The 22,669-nt window shown below is 42.5% G+C and overlaps 1 protein-coding gene across 1 annotated transcript; it reads right to left on the bottom strand.

Annotated features, from left to right (window-relative positions):
- Window positions 1–296: 296 nt before the first annotated feature.
- On the bottom strand, window positions 297–21,452 carry cracr2ab (calcium release activated channel regulator 2Ab; the record flags this gene model as incomplete). Its single annotated transcript, XM_083757996.1, has 17 exons — window positions 297–458; window positions 939–1,015; window positions 1,409–1,510; window positions 2,214–2,328; window positions 4,097–4,178; window positions 5,804–5,942; window positions 6,378–7,161; window positions 7,907–7,989; window positions 8,483–8,531; window positions 9,009–9,080; window positions 9,611–9,786; window positions 11,374–11,469; window positions 16,137–16,227; window positions 18,396–18,542; window positions 19,679–19,871; window positions 20,434–20,545; window positions 21,291–21,452. The coding sequence occupies 17 exons, from the start codon at window positions 21,450–21,452 to the stop codon at window positions 371–373; spliced, it is 2,568 nt and encodes an 855-aa protein (XP_083614122.1). The 3' UTR covers window positions 297–370.
- Between the last annotated feature and the right edge of the window lie 1,217 nt (window positions 21,453–22,669).

The following is a 22,669-nucleotide window of genomic DNA, read 5'->3' on the forward strand; positions in this document are numbered from 1 at the left end:
AAAGAAAAGAAAAAACACAAAAAGTTTGAATAATTATGGAGATAAGACGTTTCTGTCCGACAGATATGTTGTACATAATTGTCAAAAAGACAAACCAGAGAAAAGCTCAAGAGCGTGTTTCCACTCGATTTCCTTCAAGTGTAAACGCATACGTAAGCGGCGTGTTTGTGCAGGCCAGAAAGAGAAATACAGAAAATAATCGAATCAATAATAAATACATTCAAACATTAATTTTCAAAGTACATATACACACAAATTATAATAATGATGATAAAGTGATGGATTCATTTGGTTGAGGTTCTCACAACATCTGGGCCCTACAGTACCGCCAAACCCCACCAATAAGGTGAATGAACATTCATATACCTCCTTACTTGCAGCAGGCTTTTTTCTTGACGGGCTGGCCGCTGAGGATAATGACTGTGTCTCTGACGCGGTCCTCCTGTTCCTTTAGCACTCTGGACGGACGGACAGACAGACAGACAGACAGTGAAACCGTCGTTAATAGTCTAAAATAGATGACTTGCTCTAGAGTCTAGAGCAGTGGTTCCCAAACTGTTTAGCAGGCAGGCATCATTGCACATAACAACCACACCAAGGGGCCTAGTGAAGTAGTGTGAACTCATATACACATGAAAAATAAATACAAAAATCACGGCACTCAATCTTTCTTTCTTTTTTTACCTAATATATCCTCACGGCCCACCAGTTGGCCTCCGCCCACAGGTTGAGAACCAAAGAAACTTTTCTTTTACTTCTTTTTAGGTACAATATTTGCGTCTAAATGTAGTGGAGTAGAAGTAAAAGTACTGACATTTTGAAATACTCCAGTAAAGTAAAAGTACCTCAAAATTGTACTTAAGCACAGTACTTTAAGTACATGTATTATGTTACTTTCCACCACTGATCACTGGTATAGGACCGGTCAAGCGGCCTACCTGGCCAGGTGCGTCAGAGATTCGCTGACGTTGCAGCCGGTGTAGGCGCTGACCTCGAAGAACATCATCTTGCTTTCCTGCACAGGAAGAAGGATGCAAAATGATAGCAAAAATCACACCCGTGTGAAGTGAGGGGCACTAATATATTAAAGTCTAACTCATGTTGATTAGGTGATGTAATGGTGATGTAAAACGGTGCAAACACAAACATTAAACGCCTTTAACAATAAAGAGACAATATGACGTAAATGACACACTATGACGTAAATCTCCTCTTCTCTCTCCCTTTCCTGTCAGTCTTCACTGTAACTACTGTATCAATAAAGGCACAAAAAATGACCCCTGCATTCTCTGCTGATACCGACAACAAGCCTCTCCGGCTTACTTATTTACAGTCATAACAACACAACACAAAACAACATATCTACAGTTGCATAACATAACATAATGTTTTGTAATTTCACACTGACATAAGCGAGTTGCTCCGCCACTTTGTGAGACACCGCCCTGTCTCCCTCCATGTCCATCTTGTTGCCCAGGAGCAAGATGGGGATTGCTTCTCCTGCTGCCTCCTGGGTAAAAACAGCAGAATTAACACATTTAGGACTGAGGACCAACAAAATGTCTTCTAAATCCTGACAGTTTTCTGAAAAACCTATATGTTTCTATGTCAGCGGTTCTCAAAACTAGTTCATGTCAATGAAATTATGTATAATTGGCCGTTGACCCCCATCTGAAAATGTTGTTCCAGGGACCCCCCAGAAGCAAATGTTTGAATTAAAAATGTTCGCTGTGGCCCAGGCCGTAGCGTAACGGTCTGGGCACCGGACTGGTAATCCAGTCGCAGTGTGCCGCGGGTTCGACTCCCGGACCCGACACGGCCTTTACTGCATGTCATCCCCCCATCTCTCTCCCGTTTCCTGTCAGCCTACTGTCTGTCCCTTCAAAAATCAATAAAAGGCGTAAGCCGCAAAAAATATCTTAAAAAAAAAAAAAATGTTCGCTGTGAAAGAATATACTGTATATTCAAATATTTGCGCCACATTTTCACGATTTAATAAAAATTGCAGATCTACAAGCTCATAGCATTTGGTTTCATTTTACACTCTCAATAGTTAAATCATTGTTAAACTTCTGCATTACTCAATTTACAAGAAGTCTGCATAATTAGAGAATGGAATTGTGGACAAAATCCTATCCAACGTTAACTAAACTATTTACTTTTGGGTCAGCAAGGCTGAAAAAATAAAGGTTGAGAAGTCTAAAGGTCAGGACCTGGATATTGGCCAGCCACGGGCGCACGTCTCTGAAGCTGTCGGCCACGGTGATGTCGTACATCAGAACCACGCCGTCTGCCCTCCTGAAGAACTGCTTGGTGATGCTGCGGTACCTGTGGCAAGTTAGTACTCATTAGTTACCAAATAAATCACACCCGTCTGAATTGAGTGGTGCTGTACTGTCTAGTACTGTACTGCACCGCCCTCCTAACTGACCTGTGTGTGTGTCTGTATTAACTAAGTTTAAAGTTACCAACACTTGCTTGTCATGAAAATCCACTTTAAAACGGTGTAATCGCTTGTTGTAGTGTTGAAAAGTATTCCAAAGTGCCGACCACAACAACAGAACAGAGAATAGTCACGCATGGGAGTGGTCTCTCTCTCTCTCTCTCTCTCTCTAAGGGATAATGCATGGCTAGGTGGTCATTGTTGAGTGTATACAGCAATATTTGCCATTGACAATGAAAGGAGAAATTGGGTCAAATGTCCTCCAAATACTACGTAAATCTTGTCCACACACGTCTCAATATTTGCCGATGAAATTAGGTCAAATGTCCACCAAATATGACATGAGATTTGTACGATGACAAGAGCGCCGCTCAATTCACACGGGTGTGATTTTTTATATATATAAATCACGAACAGGCTAGGGTGATTAACCACCGACGTGGAGCGGAGGTGGTTAATTACCCTGAAGGTGAATTATATAAACTAGTCCTTACCTGTTGTGAGATATTTGCCCCCCCTTGTGGCCGCGAAGGGTACTGCGCCTGGGTGCGTTTGTAATTGACTAATACATTAATTAATAATCATTAATGTGTCGAATCGTCAATGCCTGTGTGAAAAGTGGGAGTGATTGGTGCAGGCAGTAAGTTAATTATAGTATGACAATGACGACCTAGCCATGCATTATCATAAATTGACCCAAAACACAACAAAACAAGGTATTTCCTTGCTTACGGTAATGAAAGGATTCCATAAGTGTTGCGCTGGCCGTCTACCCAGCTGCAGCACAGTCAGAAAACAGTGATGATTAAATGGAATCCATTTTCGTTACTGCATCGTCTATTTCTCGCTTTAAATGTTTTTAAAAACAATCTTTAGAGCAATGTGTAGTTAAATGACATTATGTTTACATGGCTGTCATGCTGGTTACAGCATAGAATCCAAGCAGCGCAGCCAGGTGCTCTTAGCCTTTGATTGACATCACAATATCAACCCCTCCCCCTTTATCATACAATAACAGCTGTGGGTGCGGCTTCAGTTCAGGTGGATCACCAGTTTCACCACCCATCAGGCAAACCAGGCATACTCAATGAACTGGAGGCCGTGGCCACATAAAAACTTTCTGTTCACTTTTTTTGAAAAAAATCTTTCTCCTACTAGAACTAAAAAATACATCGCATGGATGCACCTGGGACGTATCTTCAGTGATGTTTCCTGAGGTCAACGGGGTTTCGGGGTCTTCCAATCAATCTTCCAATAATCATAGTACCTGATGATCATGTTTTAGGTGGGAAAAAAATCACGGCCCTCCATCTTTAACCCATTTTAGGTGGGAACCCATTTTGGTGTTAGCATTACGTTATGCTTTAGCTATTTAAAAATAGCAGATCTACAAGCTCATAGCACGCCACGGAGTGGCGCGCTACGAGCTTGTAGGTCTGCTATTTTTTGAAAAATCGAAGAGCGACTGACGTAGAAGACATTTTTAGAATCTGATCTCAGGTCAGAATGGAAAACTGTCAGGATGTAGAAGACATTTTTAGAATCTGATCTCAGGTCAGAATGGAAAACTGTCAGGATGTAGAAGACATTTTTATAATCTGATCTCAGGTCAGAATGTGTTAAGTGAAATGCAGAGCATGAGGAGTGACAGACCTCTCCTGTCCAGCGGTGTCCCAGAGCTGCATGGCTATCTGGGTGTTGTCCAGAGTCAGTGTCTTCACACTGTAGTCGATGCCTGCAATTAATAATGACACAAAGCAGTGTAGATTTTACTAAAACCACGACTAAAAATGTTCGTCGACTACCTTTTTTTCACTGAAGAAAACTAAATAAAAACCAAGCTATGGTGATGACTAAAACTAAGACTAATTATATTGACAATTTTATCAAAAAATTAATTAGTGTTGTAAATCGGCTATTTTCAGAATGCAAAGTGTAAACTCCATTATGACGCCATTAAGGCCCAATAGTAAAACATTCCAGATGACAAAAATATGACTGAAACTAAATCAAAATATGCTGTCAAAATCAACACGGACACAAATGACACAATGACATTATTTTACCTACCCCTAAACCAGGTGGGTTTTCAACCCTTTTCATATCAATGTCCATTATTTATTCTACATTTGAGCATCGTACCACCATTTGATGACATTTAGCCTCTCGGACCTTGAATAATTTTGTCGTTGGATAGGATCACAATTCCATGCTGTATTGATGTGGTACCATAGGAGAGAGAACAGGCGTTGACCAAAATAACAATTCTTCTACATTCTCTAATTATGTTGGGCACCACTCATGAATGACCACAAGAGGGCAGTGCTGTATCTGCCTTCGGTCCTTATCAAAGGCTGCAACTTTTGAGATCTAATAATAAATAATGAATAGCTCGGAGGGGAAGGCATGAGAAAGGTCATCTTGTAGATGAAAACGAAGGCGAGTAATTGATCAGACGTGAGATAATCCTCAGCACAGTGTACCAGGACTCTGGTGCAGGCAGTGTGGCTCCACAAGCTCTTTCATGTGATGTTAAGTTGTTCTCAGAGTCTGACATGTGTGCAAGGCAACCATGCACCCCCACCCACACACACACACACTTTCGTACTGCACCGCAAAAGCCGCGGGAGGGTGTGCCCCGGCCTTGCCCCCAAACACGCCCACACCGTTTTGAGTGACAGGCAGCGACGTTAGCTCTGGAGTGTATGTATGTATGTATGCGTGTGTGTGTGTGTGTGCAGCTGGTAAAATGTATGACTTGATGTATTGGTCTTGTTTCATCACAAAACCGTCTTTGTAAATTATTATTTGTAGGTGTATTTTTCCAGAAGTCGAGAGGCTGTGCTGCACGAGTCCCATAGCCTGGACCAGAGCTAGCGCTGTTATAGATCGCGCCAGGCGATGATAATATTTATACATGTATTACATAAACGCTGCTGCCTTTAACATTTATTATCGGCTGACCTATAGTTACACTGCTGTTAACTGTTTGTTTCTCTTCTGCTTTCTGATTTCCACACATGAATTCAATGGAATTAGTTTTGCTAGTTTGCTGCTGCCAGTTGGACCCCAATGGATTCAATCAGTATTCAATCATTACATTGTAGGATAAGTATGTCTATATGATACCCAACTTGAACTTAAAAATATGCCACCCGCACCCAACTCGAACGTAATACTATATACACCAGTGTTGCCATGTCTGCGAGTTTGGACTTGTTTTTCCTGTAAAGTCACTTACTGAGTATTGGTGGCTGCGGCTTGTGTTTTTTGGAGGTTTGTTTTAAATGTGTAGTTGCTTATTTTGGCTTGCACACCACCTCAACAACAGCTCCACCTCGTCACTGTATGCATTCTCACCCACAGTAGCGGTGGTAGACGTGTGGAAGCGTCCCTCACAGAAGGAGCGGAGCAGGGATGTCTTTCCCACACTGGAGTTGCCGATGAGCAGCACTTTGAACAGACGCTCAGGTGTGAGAGAGGGTCCCTCTTTGATCCCCTGATGGAGACCGCGCACACGCACACACACACACACACACACACACACACACACACACACACACACACACACACACACACACACACACACACACACACACACACACACATCACATGTTGTACTTGGTGTTGGACGAATAAAGAGCGCACCAAGTACAGTGCAACTCAAGTGCGTATTATAGTGGGTCTAACCAACATTAGAGTTTTGGGCCGATGCAAAATCCCAAATAGCCAGCCTACAAGCTGTACATGTGCGTTGAGAGCTATCTTCGAATAGCTGAACAATAAGGGCTTAAGTTATTTAATTGACTGCCATTGACAAATATGTTCGTCATTTAAATCCAATGCGCAGACCGCCATTGACGCATGGCGTTCGTCCCCTGTCCTCCCCCCGGAGGACCCAAAACTTTGAGGAGCACTAGCCTGGCTCACGTACGTGTTGGGTCTCCTTTCCGACAGGCTGGCCTCTGGGGAACAAGGGGGTCTTCTTCGTCCTAGCGAAGCGGGACCTCCTTTCTGCTGGTGCCGGCGTCGCTACAGGCGCGGCGTACGCAGGGGGAGGTTGGCAGGCGGAGGCCTCGGTGGCCGGGACGGCGCCACCTTCCAGGTCGCATGACTCCTCTTCCCGCTCCTCCTCCGCCAGCGCCTCCCCTTCCTCCTCGTTACTGTCGTCTTCATCATCCTCCTTCTGCTCCTCATCCTCCTCACTGAGCTGGTGCAGCAGGGGCTGGCCAGACCCTGCGTAGAGGAGGTGCGGGAGGTGGTCCTCCTCGATGGAGATGATCCGACGCAGGGGCCATCCGTCGGGCGGTGCATCCAGGACCTCGTCCTCCTCCGCCACCCCCCCTCCTCCTACAACTCCCCTACCCTTCGTCCCCATCTCCGGTCGTGTACTTTTCGAGACGGGTATCTTGCTGGTGCTGGCCGTCTTCTTGGCTCTCGCCTTCCCGCGCTGTGACGCGGCTGTTTTCGCCATGCCAGTGTAGCCATTGCTGGCCTGCAGGCCCCCCGGCATTCCCCTCGCGGTGGACGAGGAGGAGGAGGAGGAGGAGAGCCGATGCTGCTGTTGTCGTGGAGGCCTGTTGCTGTTGTTTTTGCCGTTGGTGGGCGGGTCGGTGTCGTCCTCGCTGCAGGAGGAGGAAGCAACAAACACGATTTGAAGGTGTTCGATGGGCAAGGCCTCCAGATACTGGAAGGACCTGTCCACATACAGAGAAGAGCTTCTTTAAAGGAAACAAGACGGGAAAACAGGGGGGAGGATGGTAGCACGTCAATTCAAAGAGCTTTTTGAGACAAAAATACTTTTTTTTAAACCCAGTTATAGACCTGAGGCCGATTTAAAAAAAAAGCCTTCTGAATCCTAACAGTTTTCTTAAGAGCGCAAGTGGATACATCTTCATTTGTCAGGTGGAAACCTTGTATGTCCAAAACCGTTCCCTCTTTTGTTATCCTTATTAAGTCGTGAAAATATCCGATCTACAAGCTCACAATGCCTCGCATTGCGAAGTGTTGTGAGCTTGTAGATCTGCTCTCTATTTGTGCAACAGTATAGGGCTGATGAAGTATAGGGCTTAATAAGAAAACACACATTCAAAGTTGAAACATGAAAATACAAGTTTTCTGCCCGACAGACCACTACTTTGAGAACCAATGTACTATGTATATGTATATATATATATATATATATATATATATATATATATATATATATATATATATATATGAAAATTAAATTTGTGAAAACATTTTAACTCATCTTCATCGATCTTTGCTTCTTGGGATCAATGGGAACAAAATACTTTTTAGAGATGAATCGGCCTCAGGTCTTAATCAGTTTTACCTCCTTTCATCTGTGATGATGATTTCTGTCCCTACTGTAGGGGAGAACATCCGTGTCCAATCACACATGAAAGCAACTGACAGACGCGATTTATGCTAAAAGCATTCTAAGTTAAAAAAACTCACCTTTTCGTCGGCTGGCTGGAGTCATCGAATAAATTGCCCAGACTCGTTCTCTGTTTCTGCTTCTGTCTGAGGGAACTTCGAGGCTTAGGCTATTAGAAAGAAAGGGAACAATTTACAATTTAGGCATTTAGCAGACGCTCTTAATCCAGAGTGATTTACATTTAGGCAAGAACAAAAAGCATGGGAATACATCACATATATAAAATGCATTTATCATGAAACATGCGTAAGCTAAGAATGTAACTAGAACATATCTACATAATGACACTATACATATTTACTATACTATGCTATACATTATGTACTGTGAAGTGCTATGACTACTATATACAATGCAATTATTGTGCCGTCTACCTGACATGCTATAAGTCTGTTTCAAATGCTATCTAAGTCTAAAAGTGCTGTGGTAAGTGCTATGAGGCATGATGGAGTCTGAAAAGGTGGGTTTTCAGACTATGGCGGAAGGTTGGGAGTGATGCTGCACAAACAACACCACTTGTTAGACACTGACAACCATTATTATACTATTATTATTGTGAAATATATTTGTAGATGAAACATTTGAAACAAACTCACCGCACCAAAGCTCATGTCACGCTCATCTTTTAAATGTTTGTTCATCTCTCTGGGACGGTTGAGAAAAGACATTGGAAACAGATTTAATATACTAGTACATGTTATTTATTATAAATATGTTTTTAGAATAATGCATTCATAGGTTTGTTTGTACTCATTTAGGGGTGCAACAGATAACCAAACAAACCAATTTAATCAATTACAAAAAGTAATCAATGGGGAAAAATGCATTATCCTTTTATAGCAGAAATAGCATTGCACCACATTATGAGCTTGTACTGTAGATCGGCTATTTGACACCATTGTATGACAAAGAGGTTTATCAGACTAATCTATTTAGTCAATTATAAAACATAAATGAAACCTCTTTTGCGTTGATTCTTGACACACACAATTAAAAAGCATGTTTCATAATAATGTTTTTGAAAAAATAATTGACAGAATAATCGACGACGCAACCCTAGACTCAATTCAGAACTTTGTATTTGGCACAACACAATAAGACTTGTTGCTGATTATGTCTTACCTGAGGAGGTCCAACTGTTTCATTAGGCTCTGCTTTTCTCTCTGCAGTCCTTCTGTTACTCTGTACATCTCCCTGGAAAAGGGAAAATAAACATTATTGTTAGGGTTAGGAAAAAGGGAAAAGACTTGCACTCCTTCGCTGCTCACTGGTGTTAGCACGGTGTGCCGCCCCTCCACACCTTTAGCTAGCAGTAGAACCAGCTAAATCTTTTCAGCGATGCGATACAAACTCACTAATTATTTACGATCGTCAGGTGCACGGCGCGCACCTTGGACAGCTCTCCAACCTTTGGAGATACAGCGCTTTGAAAATCGGGTTATAATGGAGGCTCAACGGAGCTGCATTTAAAAATCGCATCACTGCTGGTGATGGAGGAGCCGGAGCAATGCTAAAAGGTGAACAAACGGACGGCACATTCATATATGGATTAAACGGTTGTCTACGCTTATACGCGTAGTTGGCATAAATAGGTCCCATTAGTTTACTACTACTACTACTTGCGTACAAGTACATTTTGATGCCAATACCTTTATACTGTACTTTTACGTAAAGTAAAGTTTGCAGTATTGATACTTTTACTAGTGAAAACCACTGCCACTCACATCTCTTTGTCCTGTTTCAGCTGGGCGGCCTGTTCCTCCAGGATGGTCAGCTGCTCCTGAGCCAGGGCCAGCTCCTGACTGGTGCCCGCCAGGTCTCGGGACAGCTCGTTGCAGGTCATCTTCAGCTTGACGTTCTCCTGCTTCTCGGTGCTCAGCTCACGACACTGGAGCTCCAACTGGGAGGAAGGAGGAGGAGGAGGAGGAGGAATGGGCAGATCAGTGTGTCATTTAAAAAGAATGGAGGACGAAGTGGTTCTCTAACTGGGGTCCAGGGACTCTCTGGATTCCTTGTCCTTGAGGTGGTTCCAAATGGACCCCACTCTGAGAGTGTACAAATGGAACCACATGGACCCGTATTTGGTTCCATTTGTACACTCTCCGAGTTATGGGGGGGGGTCCTTGAAATTAAAAGGCTGGACAACCACTGATCTAGGAATAAAATTCCATTATTCACCGTTTGGCATAGCCAACCATATTACTGCGTTTCGTGAAAACCGACTGCACGGTTCAGCCAGAACTGGTATTTTTGGTGGGAAAAAAAGAAGAAACAACTAGAAAAAGTGCCCCTCTGGGCACAGGTCTCCACCAGGCCAGGTCAGGTTGTGGCCTCCTGGTGGGGTTATAGTAAGCCAATGTGAAAAGGGTGCCATTTCTTCTTACGCCTTGGATGGCAATTGGATGATTTGAGGCATTTTGTTCCAAAAATGTGTTTTGCTAAAATCCACCTGTTGGTGGCACTATAACAGGCCAATGTGAAAAGGGTAGAATATATTCCTCAGCCTAATAGGAAAGTCTGTGAAAGATTGTGTAAATTGCACGCTGCGTTCATGATTTGAGGCTTTTTGTTAAAAACAGGCAATCCTGCAAACTTTGAAAGCCAATGTTAGCTAATTAGAATGGAATATGAAATATCGGACAGATTCATCTTGAACACATGACTATAGAGATACTGTGTAACGATTTGCAGGATTTTTGGACAGAATCTGGAGGAGTAATATCCAAAAATGAGATTTACAAAAGTCGGCCTCCTGGTGGCACTATAAAAGGCCGTTCTGGACAATGTGGGGCAGAGGTTCATTGTTGGCATCCAGGGAGTGTGTGCAAAATCTGGCATTGACAGGGTTAACGGTGCCAGAGATTAGCTGTACACAGACGCACGCACGCACACATGGACGGACAGACGGAGTGCAAAACATACTCTCTCCCCATGCCTGGTGGAGACATATTGGCTTGAAATATTGTCATGTGATAAATCAGAATGGCATAGACTGGCATATCAATACCGATATCAGCATTGTAGGCAGTATCGGCATCTTTTCCGGATACTGGCCTCGGAAACAACTATAAGGAGGCAAACAGAGTCTCTGTAACTAAAAATACTCTCTGCCACACTACTTAGAACCTTCATTAGTACCGTTGAAAACAGGGTGTAACAGTAACCTAATATATGTATGTCAATATAATGCTAATGCTATGAAAAAGGTTAATTTATTACTGCCACCAGGAGATCGTTATTTTTACCCCCGTGTGTGCATGTGCGCACACGCGAGTGTGCGTTGCTAATCTCCCATGGCACTAGGCCACTCTCCAATCTGGTTACGTTCCCTGCTAGAGACATAATCATGTAGTAACTGCAATAATTCAGAATCCAGTCGTACCAATATAAAAGTAATGCTCAAATAAGATGATTAATGAATATTAATGAATAATATTAAATCAATAATTAAACAATAAAGTGCATTTCCATGACAATCTCCACTCACCCTTCTCTGTTTCTGAATGAGATGCTCCAGTTCTGTCTCCTTGGAGAACAGCTGCTGCTCCAACTCCTGGCTGTGCATCTGGAGACGCTCAGCGTCCTGTGTTGGAGACATGGAAGATACACTTCAAAGATCTCAACTGGACCAGTGGTACTCAACCTTTTCAGGGGTGAGGGTGACAAGCACTTGGGAATAGGGATGGAGCTCGTTATTCTTGTATTGATAACGAGCACCTTATCAATCAGGCTTATCGAGCCAGGTTCTTATCGGGGCCACTATCGAGCATTTTGTGGAAATAAAAGACGTATATTTTACAAGGGCCTTCAAATACAGTGCCTTTCTAACAGACGGAAGACAATTGTCCTTTTTATTAAGAAAAAAATATTAAAGAAACTATTAACTGGTTAATATGTGTAATGTCACTTTAAAAGTGTAATTTTGTTTACCTGGACAGCGCTGGTTGGCAGGTATCGATACACATTTAGAACGACATGTTTGTGCCAGTGTGGGTGATTACATTTATTTCTTGATCACCTCTTGTCTAGATTGTCTAAACATGACATTATGGGCTGCTAATTTGCTCAATAACAGGCTTGATAAGCCCAACGCTTATTGATAACGGGTACTCAATAAGCTTGTTTTCGGATTCTTTCGGGTAACGGTTATCGAGCTCCATCCATACTTGGGAATGTAGGAGTTGAGGCATTACATTTATTTTCTCAATACAATAGCAATAGCAGATGTACAAGCACACACCTCGCAATAGAATTTGACTAGTTGTTATAGTATCATGTTTGATTACTTTTGATGCAGTAATGTTAAATCATCAATTCAATGCATCCATGTACCATCCATAAAACACATTATAATCAAAGATACCCATAACAGAACTAGATACCACACATATAGTACAATCCATAAATCACATTGTAATCACAGAATCACCAATTACAGAACAAAATGCCACAGGGAGGAGGCTGGGGAGGTGGAGGGAATTTGAATGCTGACATCTGAACAACCACTGAGTCAGATTGGCATGTAGAGTGAACACCGAGTAGTGACTGCTTAAAAGGACCACCTGATTGTGGGCGTGAGTGAGTTAGCTTGAAGCGAATGAGAGTGAAGGGAGTTGACGTGGAGAGAGACAGCTCACCTGATTTAGCGTAATTACTGTTAGAGAATGAATGAAGGGGGTCCGGGAATTGTAAAATCAACCTTCTGACTTCCATCATCTTCACTGTCATCTGGTGACCCCCAAACCAGTGGCGAAGGCAGACATAAATTCTAGGGTGGCCACACACTCAAGCTGGCTAATAAGACAAATATACTTGCCCTCTATACAACTAAAATTAAAAAATTTAATATTGTATTTTTTTCATAAATAGAGAATATTTCACTCAATAGGAGCTGCTCCTGTTGCAAGTTGATGATGTCATATGTCCATGTGGTCTAGCCCTATGGAATGTATGGAGTGCATATGCTAATAAAAACAAACGTTATGCTTCCTAAGGATAATATAAGCATCAAAGCAATATTTTAAATAATTTGTATTAGCATGTAATGCTTAATTGGGTCGTCCACTCACAGTTAACAGTCTTTGTATTGAGTTTGTGCTTGAAATGTACTGTAATTCTGCAAACTGTTCTGCAAACTGTTAATACATATTTCAATCAATCAATCAAGTATATTGGCCTAAATTCACAGCCGCCTCAACTGCCCCACGTCACCCATACACATACATGTATACATACACAACACTAGAAACACAAGAAACCACAAAAATCTGTACATAGAGTTCTCAATGGGCCTGAAAACGAAGGCCCGGTCCTAACTGGGCCCTAACTGATCAGGCCCGAGGCCCAGCCTGACTAATTAGAATAGATTTAGGCCCGACCCGGCCCTTCAACGTTGGGTCGGACCTGGTTGGGTTTACACAGAGTTAAAGAGAAACGCCAGTCAGCACCATCTTCATAATAGATAAATACAAACATAGACAGAACAGAACTATTATTTTTATTATAATAAAAAAATATAAATCAATATATATAATTGTTTTCAAGGAGCCCGAGGCTCCGCCCGGCCCGGCCCTTCTGATTAGCATACATTTTAGGCCCGGCGCAGCCCTAAAACGTTGTGTCGTGTCGGGCCTGGTCGGGTTCGGGCAGAGTTTGAGAACTCTATAGTACAGAATTACCAGTAAGACGCCCTGAGGGCGAGAAGCGACCTCGCCACGAGGCGTGATAGACTGCCAACCATACATGGAGGCGGCCATATATGGAGCATGTCACGAGGCGTGATGTCACGAGGCGTGATGTTCTGACAACCATATATGGAGGTGTGACCCGACTGTTTCATAGTAAACTGTTACAATTACACTGAGATCCTCCACACAGACTGCGACGGAAGCACACGCACGCACGCACGCACACGCACACACACACACACACACACACACACACACACACACACTCACACAGTACATTCAAAAGCTGCAGAAATAAATAGCCTTTGTTTTAAAATTAAGCCTCAACGTGGAAATCACACAAAAAAGCTCCCATTCCAAATACCTGTTGATGAGACGTCGGAACTTCGGAAGATTTAGAAAAGCATAATCCTTTATCGTTATTGTCATCGACCTCCTCCCGAGAATCTTCCCTTTCTGATTGTTCGGCGACAGGCTCGAGTGTAGAGGTACCGTGGCGAGGCAAGCTACGGGAACACTAGTTGTTCAAGAAAGATGAATGAACAAATGCCTCGACAAGAAACAAAAAGTAAACAACATCTCTCCACATGGCTGGACTGTGAGGAAGGACTCCGAACGAGGAGAGGCAGGGCAGACTTAGAGTGTGAAGAAGAACCGACAGCCTGTTTATTCATATTAAGGAAGACGATCACGTAAAGAAAACACTACAAAAACATATTTTAATGAATGAAAAAAATAAAGACATTATGAAACGTATTAAGTAATATATATATTATAATTATAATTATTTTCGCTAAATTGATAGGTGGGCCAGCTTTCTATTTGGGTGGGCCACGGCCAACCCAGGCCCTCCCATGGCCCTCCCATTCTCTCCTTCCCGATACAGAGTACCGATCCGATACCAGTGTAAATAAACTAAGAAAGTGGTTCTCAAACGATGGTCCAGGCCCAGGGGCCATCTGGGTTCCTTGCGGGGGTTCCAAATGGACCCTTAAGGCCGTTGCAAGGTCATTTGCACGTGTGTTGGTGGTGAGAGCAGACACGCAATGCACGCAACTGTAGTACATGTCCTTACATACTATGTAATAGCATTGCCTTGCATTGCTCTTAATGAAATAATGAATTGCATTTTTATATTTTTTGGAGGTGAAGCGGAGAACACCACGCCAGCGTCCTCACTTCCCACATTCACACACCAATGGTGGTGGCAAGCTCACACTGACCAACTTATTGGAGGCAATGTGGGGTTCAGTGTCTTGCCTAAGGACACTTCGACATGTGGACAGGAGGAGCCGGGATTCGAACCGCCGACCCAGGGATCACTGGACGACCTGCTCTACCTCTTGAGCTACAGCCGCCCTCTTGTGTGCTCCTGTGTGCAATACACCTATTCATGATTCATCCACTATATATGGCAGGCCCGGCGCCACGGGGGTGCCAGAGGGTGCCCAGCACCCTCCGTTCCAAATTCTGCACCCTCACTTTTATGTACATACAGCATAGTTTTACTATATAAAAATTAGATGTGCACCCTCGCCATTTTCAAATGCCCCCTCAGTCATTTCATCCTGGAGCCGAGCCTGATATATGGTAGCTGTGACACTATGTAGCTCTCCCAGAATGCAATGCTGGAAATGCTGCGGAAATGAAGACGGTAGAAGGAAGAAGTCGCTGAAGGCGGTTGTTGTAAGTGTAGCAGCTAGCAAACACAGCAGACACTCATTTGGATGATTTTGAGAAGACGTGATGAGAGAGACAGGAGAGGGCGAGGCACAGACAATGGTACATCAGGCCATTACATACAAGTGACGCCTAGATGGAGAGTGGCAGAGTGGTGTAGACTAGGAGAGTGACGTCATTAAGGGGGCAGAAAACAGCCCTTGAGCGCTGTTCATGCAGCCCTGCATGGAGTGTGACAAACTAGAGTTTGAAATACATTGTTTTCAACTAGGGCGACGCAAATATCAGCAATTTTAGGAAATCGGAGCCGATCATGTCATTTTCAAATGATCGGGAGAAAATCTGAGATTTTCTTTTTTTATTTCAATAAAATAGTGTGTCTAAATAGGCTTGTGTCTGAAGAAAGATGTACTGTATAAACAATGATATTATGCTTGATGTTTGTCATCCTGGGGCACTAGGTCTCAAAGATCATGCAACAAAGACATTCACAGAGGCATGAAATAGACCCATGATGAAAACAAAGGAACCCCCATTATGCATGATACTACTATCTATCTCTGAATGATAACCAAAGCCATATAAAGCCATATAAACTGTTATTGATCAACGGCAATGGCGGTAAGCGTATTATTAAATAATAGGCTTCAATTGACCTAGATCTACGCCAATGGCGCAGAGGGTGTTAAGGATTACTGTTATTATGGTAAACTCAAAGTTCATATCGCACACACCATAGCCTACCTGTAACTTTCATTAGCCACAAAAAAAGCTAATTCTTCCAGGGTCCACCAGGGGGTGCCCCACGTGCCACCTGTTGAATACCCCTGGGCAACTATATATACATGCATGCAGGTAAACTTATAAGAGTGAACGTTCCTACCTTAAGAAGTACCCTGTCTTTTTCATTTTTGATCTGTGCTTCCATCTCTTCATATAAACTGCGGATCTCGCTGTTGTGAGTCGCAGCATTCCTGTAATGAGAGAAAGGTGGTTCATGACATGTTAACAATCTTGAAAGCAAACGCTTCCGAGATTTTTAAGTGGGTCCTGAATCAGAAAAGGTTGAGAACCACTGACTTTAAAGGTATATTCAGTGATTTCACTTAATTCAAATATCACTTATTTTTTTGTTTTGTTGTGATAATCCTCCCTACTATAGAGTGTGCTGGCCATATAAGGAGTTTCTCCCTGTCCCCAGTTAACCCCTGGGGGTCAAAAAACCTTAGGTTTCGTTTTTGACTCTCTATCCTGATTGGACGAAAGGCTGGGTCCCACAGCCAAAAACGAAACCTAAGGTCTTTTGAGTGAAATCACTGAATATACCTTTAACCTGGTGCTGCACGATTAATCGAAATAAGATCGCAATCTAGATTCAGACTATTATCTATTATAGATTATGCGATCTCATTTCTAAATTGTAGCAAGAATTGTGCAGCACTAGTTGGCTGTCATTTTAGTTGCTCTTATGTTTTTGCTGCAAGACAGAGAGAGACTTTAAAGAGAGGTTTAAGTCAAGCACTTTAATGTTGTCTGTTTAAAGCTACAGTAGTTGGATGAGCTCCACGTGCCACATTTTGAATGTAGCAATGTTCAACAACTACAGACTAAAGACAATACATATTTTCATGGAAGAATTGTGATCTCAATTCTCGTGGAGGATATCAAATCATCTGTTGGCCTTACTTCAGTCATGCGAGTGTTAAAGCATCTGTGCAATGTTAGCTAGAGATATAGCATATTTGTTCTCAAAGTCGGGTTTTATTAGAGGAGCTAATGCATATCATTTTGGGGGTCATTGAAATGAAAAGGTTTGAGCACTTATACGATTTTTAAGAAAACTGGTAGGATTTAAATTTGTAGAATTGACCTCAGGCATTAATGGCTTCAAGTCAAAGTTATAGTCTGTATTATTTGCCAAAAGGAAGCTTTAAAATCTGTTCTTCTTGTGCTGTGGAACATACGGCTTCATGCCGAAATGTTCCTGCCTCGTCTTCCGCCGTGCGCCGATAAATCTTCACAAAGGCTACGTTTGTTGTGAGTTTGAGTCTGTGACCCATTATTTTATTTATACACCGAGAGACACACAATGTACAGTACTGTACAAAGCTGATATATGACATCATGTCTGGTAGCGGAGAAGGCTTTGGAAAAAAAACCAAAACAGCAGCGGTAAATACTGTGGGAAAAGTACAGTACACGCACACATTCAAACACATACGTGCGCACACACATACTAAGAGGTATTTACATGGCCCTGATAATCTAAGACCTAAACATCTGATTAGTGAGATGTACAGAATAACAAGCTGTACCATGCAGTACCAGGAAAGCAACCACACACACGCACGCACGCACGCACACACTTCTGAGGAGTGTTTTAGGGCGGAGATTTTATGAAAGCCATTTCTAGAGTTTATTTTTCCTTTTTGACATTTTGAATCCTAAACCGAAATAGCCAATCTACAAGGTCAAAACACATCGCACTGTGACGCATTGTCCCTAAATCTAAATCTAAACATAACCTCTAAATATCTAACGCTAACTGCACCTGAAACTTTTCCTAGTTGCTGCTCGCAGTGTGGCACAAACTAAGTGACACACTGTGAGATTTTATATCTGCCATTTTTAAATAGCAATGGTAACAACATTTTGCTGGGGAACACCCTGGAACCGCTCCAAGGACCCCTGGTGGTCCCCTGACCCCACTTTGAGAACCCCTGAATTAAAGCAATGTCCCACTAATGGCCAGACTTCATATAATGTGTAGCAGGATTAACACCAACAGTCAGTTGGATCAAATCCTGCATTGAATTACAGAGAAACACAAACATAGACAATATTTTGCTGCCTGGTTATTTAGGACAGGTGACTAAAGGGGAGAGCACTGAGTTTCTAAAAGGCAAATGTTCGTAAACCTTTTAAATGTAGGTCATTTGAGACATGAAACCCTGCCGTCCTGAAAATACATCCAATTCACTGATAATGCAGGCTAAAGACTGCAAGCTAAACAGCTCGGGGGGTATTTTTTGTGTTGTGGTCTCAATACATAAATTTATACTTTGTCCCTGAATTAGCACTCAATGTATACGTTGTCCCTTAATTAGAACTCAATGACAAAATACTCCTCCATCCCACCCACCTCTGGAGGGCGCTCTCCATGTCCTTCCTCTCCTTGTGGGCCTCTTTGATCTGTGAAGTCACCCTGGAGAGGAACTCCTCAAAGTTGGACAACAGGTGAGGTTCGTCTCTCCTCAGCTGAGCCCACAGGCTGCGCACCTCCCCCGGACTGATGAGCATGATGATGATGATGATGATGGTGGAGACGAAGAGAGATATTATTATCGGTGATGGATGGAGTACTCGAATGTTTTACTTATGTAAATGTACCAATACTACTGCAATATAGAAATGTAAAAGTTCAGATTTCAGAATTTACTTGAGTAAAGTACAAAAGTACTGGTATCAAAATGTAATTAAAGTACTAAAAGTAAAAGTACCCATATTTCAGAATGTCCCATTTCACAAGTTCAAAATTTGTACAAAATCTTCAAGCTCTACAAGCTCACACTGCGTCGCACCACGATCGACTATTTTCAAATGGCCAGAATGTATACAGGGCTGAAGTAGTTAATGTATGTTTTGTAAGAAATGATCAGAAACTACAAAGTAACTACCGGTACTAATTAAAGTTTTCAAATAAATGTAGTAGATTAAAAGTCTCTGAGAGTCCTCTGAGATGTAGTGGAGTAGTGGAGAGTAAAAGTATTGGAAATTCGAATTACTCAAGTAGTACAACAAATAACTCAAAATTGTACTTACAGTACAGTACAGTACTTACTGTAAGTAAATGTACTTAGTTACTTTCCAACACTGATGATGATGATGATGGAGACCGAGAACAGAGCTGATATTATCGGTGATGGAAGAAGTATTCAAATGTTTTACTTAAGTGAAAGTTCCAATACCCTATTTTAGAAATACTCAGTTACAGGATCTACAAGCTCACAACGCATCACTTTGTAACACGTTGTGAGCTTACAGATCTGCTATTTAAAAAAGTTTTTTTATTTTTGTATACATGACTAAAAATGAAATGGTATAGCAGAAATGGTATAGCAGAAAGGTGCACATCACACTGTTCCTTGTGAGGTGCCAGCCAACGGGACAAATACTGGAAAAGGAAAGATATGTAGCCGCACACTCGTCATAGCTGCCAAATGCCCAGAGTTTATTGTGGACACAGAGAAAACAAACCAACGTTTCCGACAGAAATACTGTCTTCTTCAGGGAAGGAACTTGTGAAATGGGACATAACTGCACTTTTACTTTTGGTACTTATATTTTGATGCCAATACTTTTGCACTTTTTGTACATATTTAGCACCAGACTTTTTTGTGCACGTGTGGCTACTAGACGACGTACTCCTCGAACACACTGCTGGCTCCCAAGCTGTCCAGGAGCATGGAGAAATGTTTCTCTTCGTCGTCCTCCTCTCCGGCCAGCTTGGCGTCCCACTGGGTCTGGTAGAGCGCTTCCTTGGCCCTGAGGCCGTGTCCAGCGGGGCTCACGCCGGTGTCTTCATTCACCGAGAACCTCCGACCACGCAGAAACTGACCTGAGGACACCACCGTCCCGTTAGTACGACTCACCCGTGGCTTCCACGCACGGTTAGGGTTAAGGGTACGGTTAGGAAATAATGACGCATTATTGGGACGTCGGACTAACGCCACGCATACGAGGACACCGCCCCACGCACAAGGAGGGACATTTTGTTTAAAGGGACATTTTACCACTGGAAGAAACTGCAGTAACTCAATGTTAATAGTATTTGTAGTAGATAACAGCAGCACAAATTTGTGTACACCTCCACGCAGCCCTCCAAAAGGAGGGGCAGTGCAGCAAAGCATTATGGTCATTGTAGGAATTCAGCAATCCAGTCAAACACACAGACTTCATTGGCCATAGGGTGCAAATTACTACAAATATACTAGTGAGTGAGTGTGACTGCAGTTTCTTCCAGTGATGAAATGTCCCTTTAAAAGTCATTGAATCATTAAATTGTAAACTGTACAGTTGTGCAGATACCCATACCTATACTGTCTGTTGGTTTATTGAGTGAGAACATTATTTGGGGTTCCTGAGCTAAAGGAAACATACAGGAGAAGAAAATAACTCACTGAATCCGGAGGAGAAAGCTTCTAGCGTCAGGTACCCGTCATGGTTGCTATCCAACGAGTCAAACACGTCCTCTAACTCTTCTGCAGAGAGGGGGAGCTCTCTGTGGAGTCTCTGTTAGGAGGACACACATGTTTATTTAACCAATATGGAGGGCATCCGCCAGGGCTCTCTAGCAGCTCGCCTGTTTTTTTTTTTTAGCTTTCCAACAGATTACTTTTGCTGAATGTTTTACCCCACCCCAGAATAGGGCCAGTGGTTCCCAAACTTCTTAGCTCAAGACCCAAAAGAGAAATCAGATGTTTGCCCAGGGTCCCAACTAGTGAAAATAGCAGATCTACAAGCTCACATGATGTCGCTTCGTGCCACATTGCAATTTGTCAAAAAAAAGTCGGTTTCAAAGAAGTACTATTTAATTCCCAAAAGGTTTAGACTGAATACTTGCAAAGAAAATAATTCCAAGGCATAATGTAATTTATTTTCTTTCATCCAATCTTTTGGGAATTAACGAGTACTTCTCTGAAAACCCCCTTTTTGGTTTTTGGTACCTATAGAATCTTTACTGCATCACCAAAGAGCACCCGTCTATAAAGCCCAAACCACACGAAAGGGTTGGGTTGGGAGGGACAAAATAGTTTTTAAGGTAAATCACACCAATGCAACTCATTTAGTTGCAATGAGTTTCATTGGTGTGGTCTACCTTAAAAAAAACCTTTGGTGTGGTTTGGCTTTGTGTGTGAGAGAGAGAGCAAGAGAGATGATACTTAGCTTTACTCTTCTAGTCAATTTGACACACACACACACACACACACACACACACACACACACACACACACACACGCACACGCCTGCCTCTTACTCTCATATCAGTGCGAGTGATGAAGCCTTTCTCCTCTATGTCACAAGTCTGGAAGAACTCCTTGGTTTTGTCCAGCAAGGTGGCTGCGACGTGGCGGCCCCGGTCGGGGCCTCGCCCATCAGGGTTCGCCCCGGCACCATTCGGCCTCTTCTGCTCCGCCATACGGGTGTATAAGGTAGGACAATGCACTGCGTGGCAGTGGGACACACTGCAGTGGGACAGTGATGCCGTGTACCGTACAGTTAACTCAGAGAGTATAGAATCACACACACGGGCCCAGCTCAGCTCCTCCTCACCGCCATCACCATGACGATCACAACAGAGGCAAGAGGCCGTACCTGATGATGGGAGAAGAAGAGACCTGTTCCTGATTTACTCAGAACGCTGGGCTTTTAGGCTCCTGTGTGTGTGTGTGTGTGTGTGTGTGTGTGTGTGTGTGTGTGTGTGTGTGTGAGTGAGAGAGAGAGAGACTTTTTATTCATTCCGTTTCTGATTAATGAAATAACAGAGAAATGTTTCTTTAAATGTTTCTGGTCTGGTTAAAGCCCTATATTAAACAACGGTGTTGTGTAAACATTGCGAAAATAGCCAATATAGCAGTTCACAATGCATCATACAGTCGCCATGTTTTAAACTGTCAATAAAATAGCAGTAAATCAATCAATCAATCGCATCGTCAGCTAGTAATCACTTGTGCCATGTCATGTTGTAGTAGAAACACTACAACATGACATTTTTATAATAGATTAAATCAATGTCTTCGGCTGCATCCTTATATAGTAGTACATTAATTAAAATGCTAAAAAGTTTAGATACCTTTCACCATTGTATTCAATATACAGAATACATTTAGAGAAAAGAAAAAGAAATGCACTTCAGCTTTTCTTAATAAGCTATAAGAACTAAGGAACACACAACTGGCATGCAAAGGATTATCTTAATTCCGCCATACAGAACACATGACAACGTTAAAACCTGCACCACGACTACAAAGGACTGTTTTCCATACAGAACACATGACAACGTTAATACCTGCACCACGACTACATGTTTTCCACTTGCAAATCAGTTCAGCACCACAATGTTTTACCTTTTTTCCCCCATTACACATTTGACACAAATATCGCTATTAGACCAGAGTACGATTCTACAAAAGAATGACTTCTAAATCCTAACAGTTTTCTGATATCTCAAAATATTTTGTGCCTGGGATCCCCAGAAGCAAAGATTTTGAGTAAAAAAAAAACATTCTTGCTATTAAAGCACATGGTTTGAGTGGTTTTGGTCTGAGTTATATATTTTAAACCTGGGCTATAAAACATATGGGTCATATCTCAATGTGCCACATTTGAGAGCTTTAGATTGGCATCATTGGCTTT

This window comes from Protomyctophum parallelum (genome assembly GCF_964188405.1).
Source record: "Protomyctophum parallelum genome assembly, chromosome: 22".
NCBI lineage: Eukaryota > Metazoa > Chordata > Actinopteri > Myctophiformes > Myctophidae > Protomyctophum > Protomyctophum parallelum.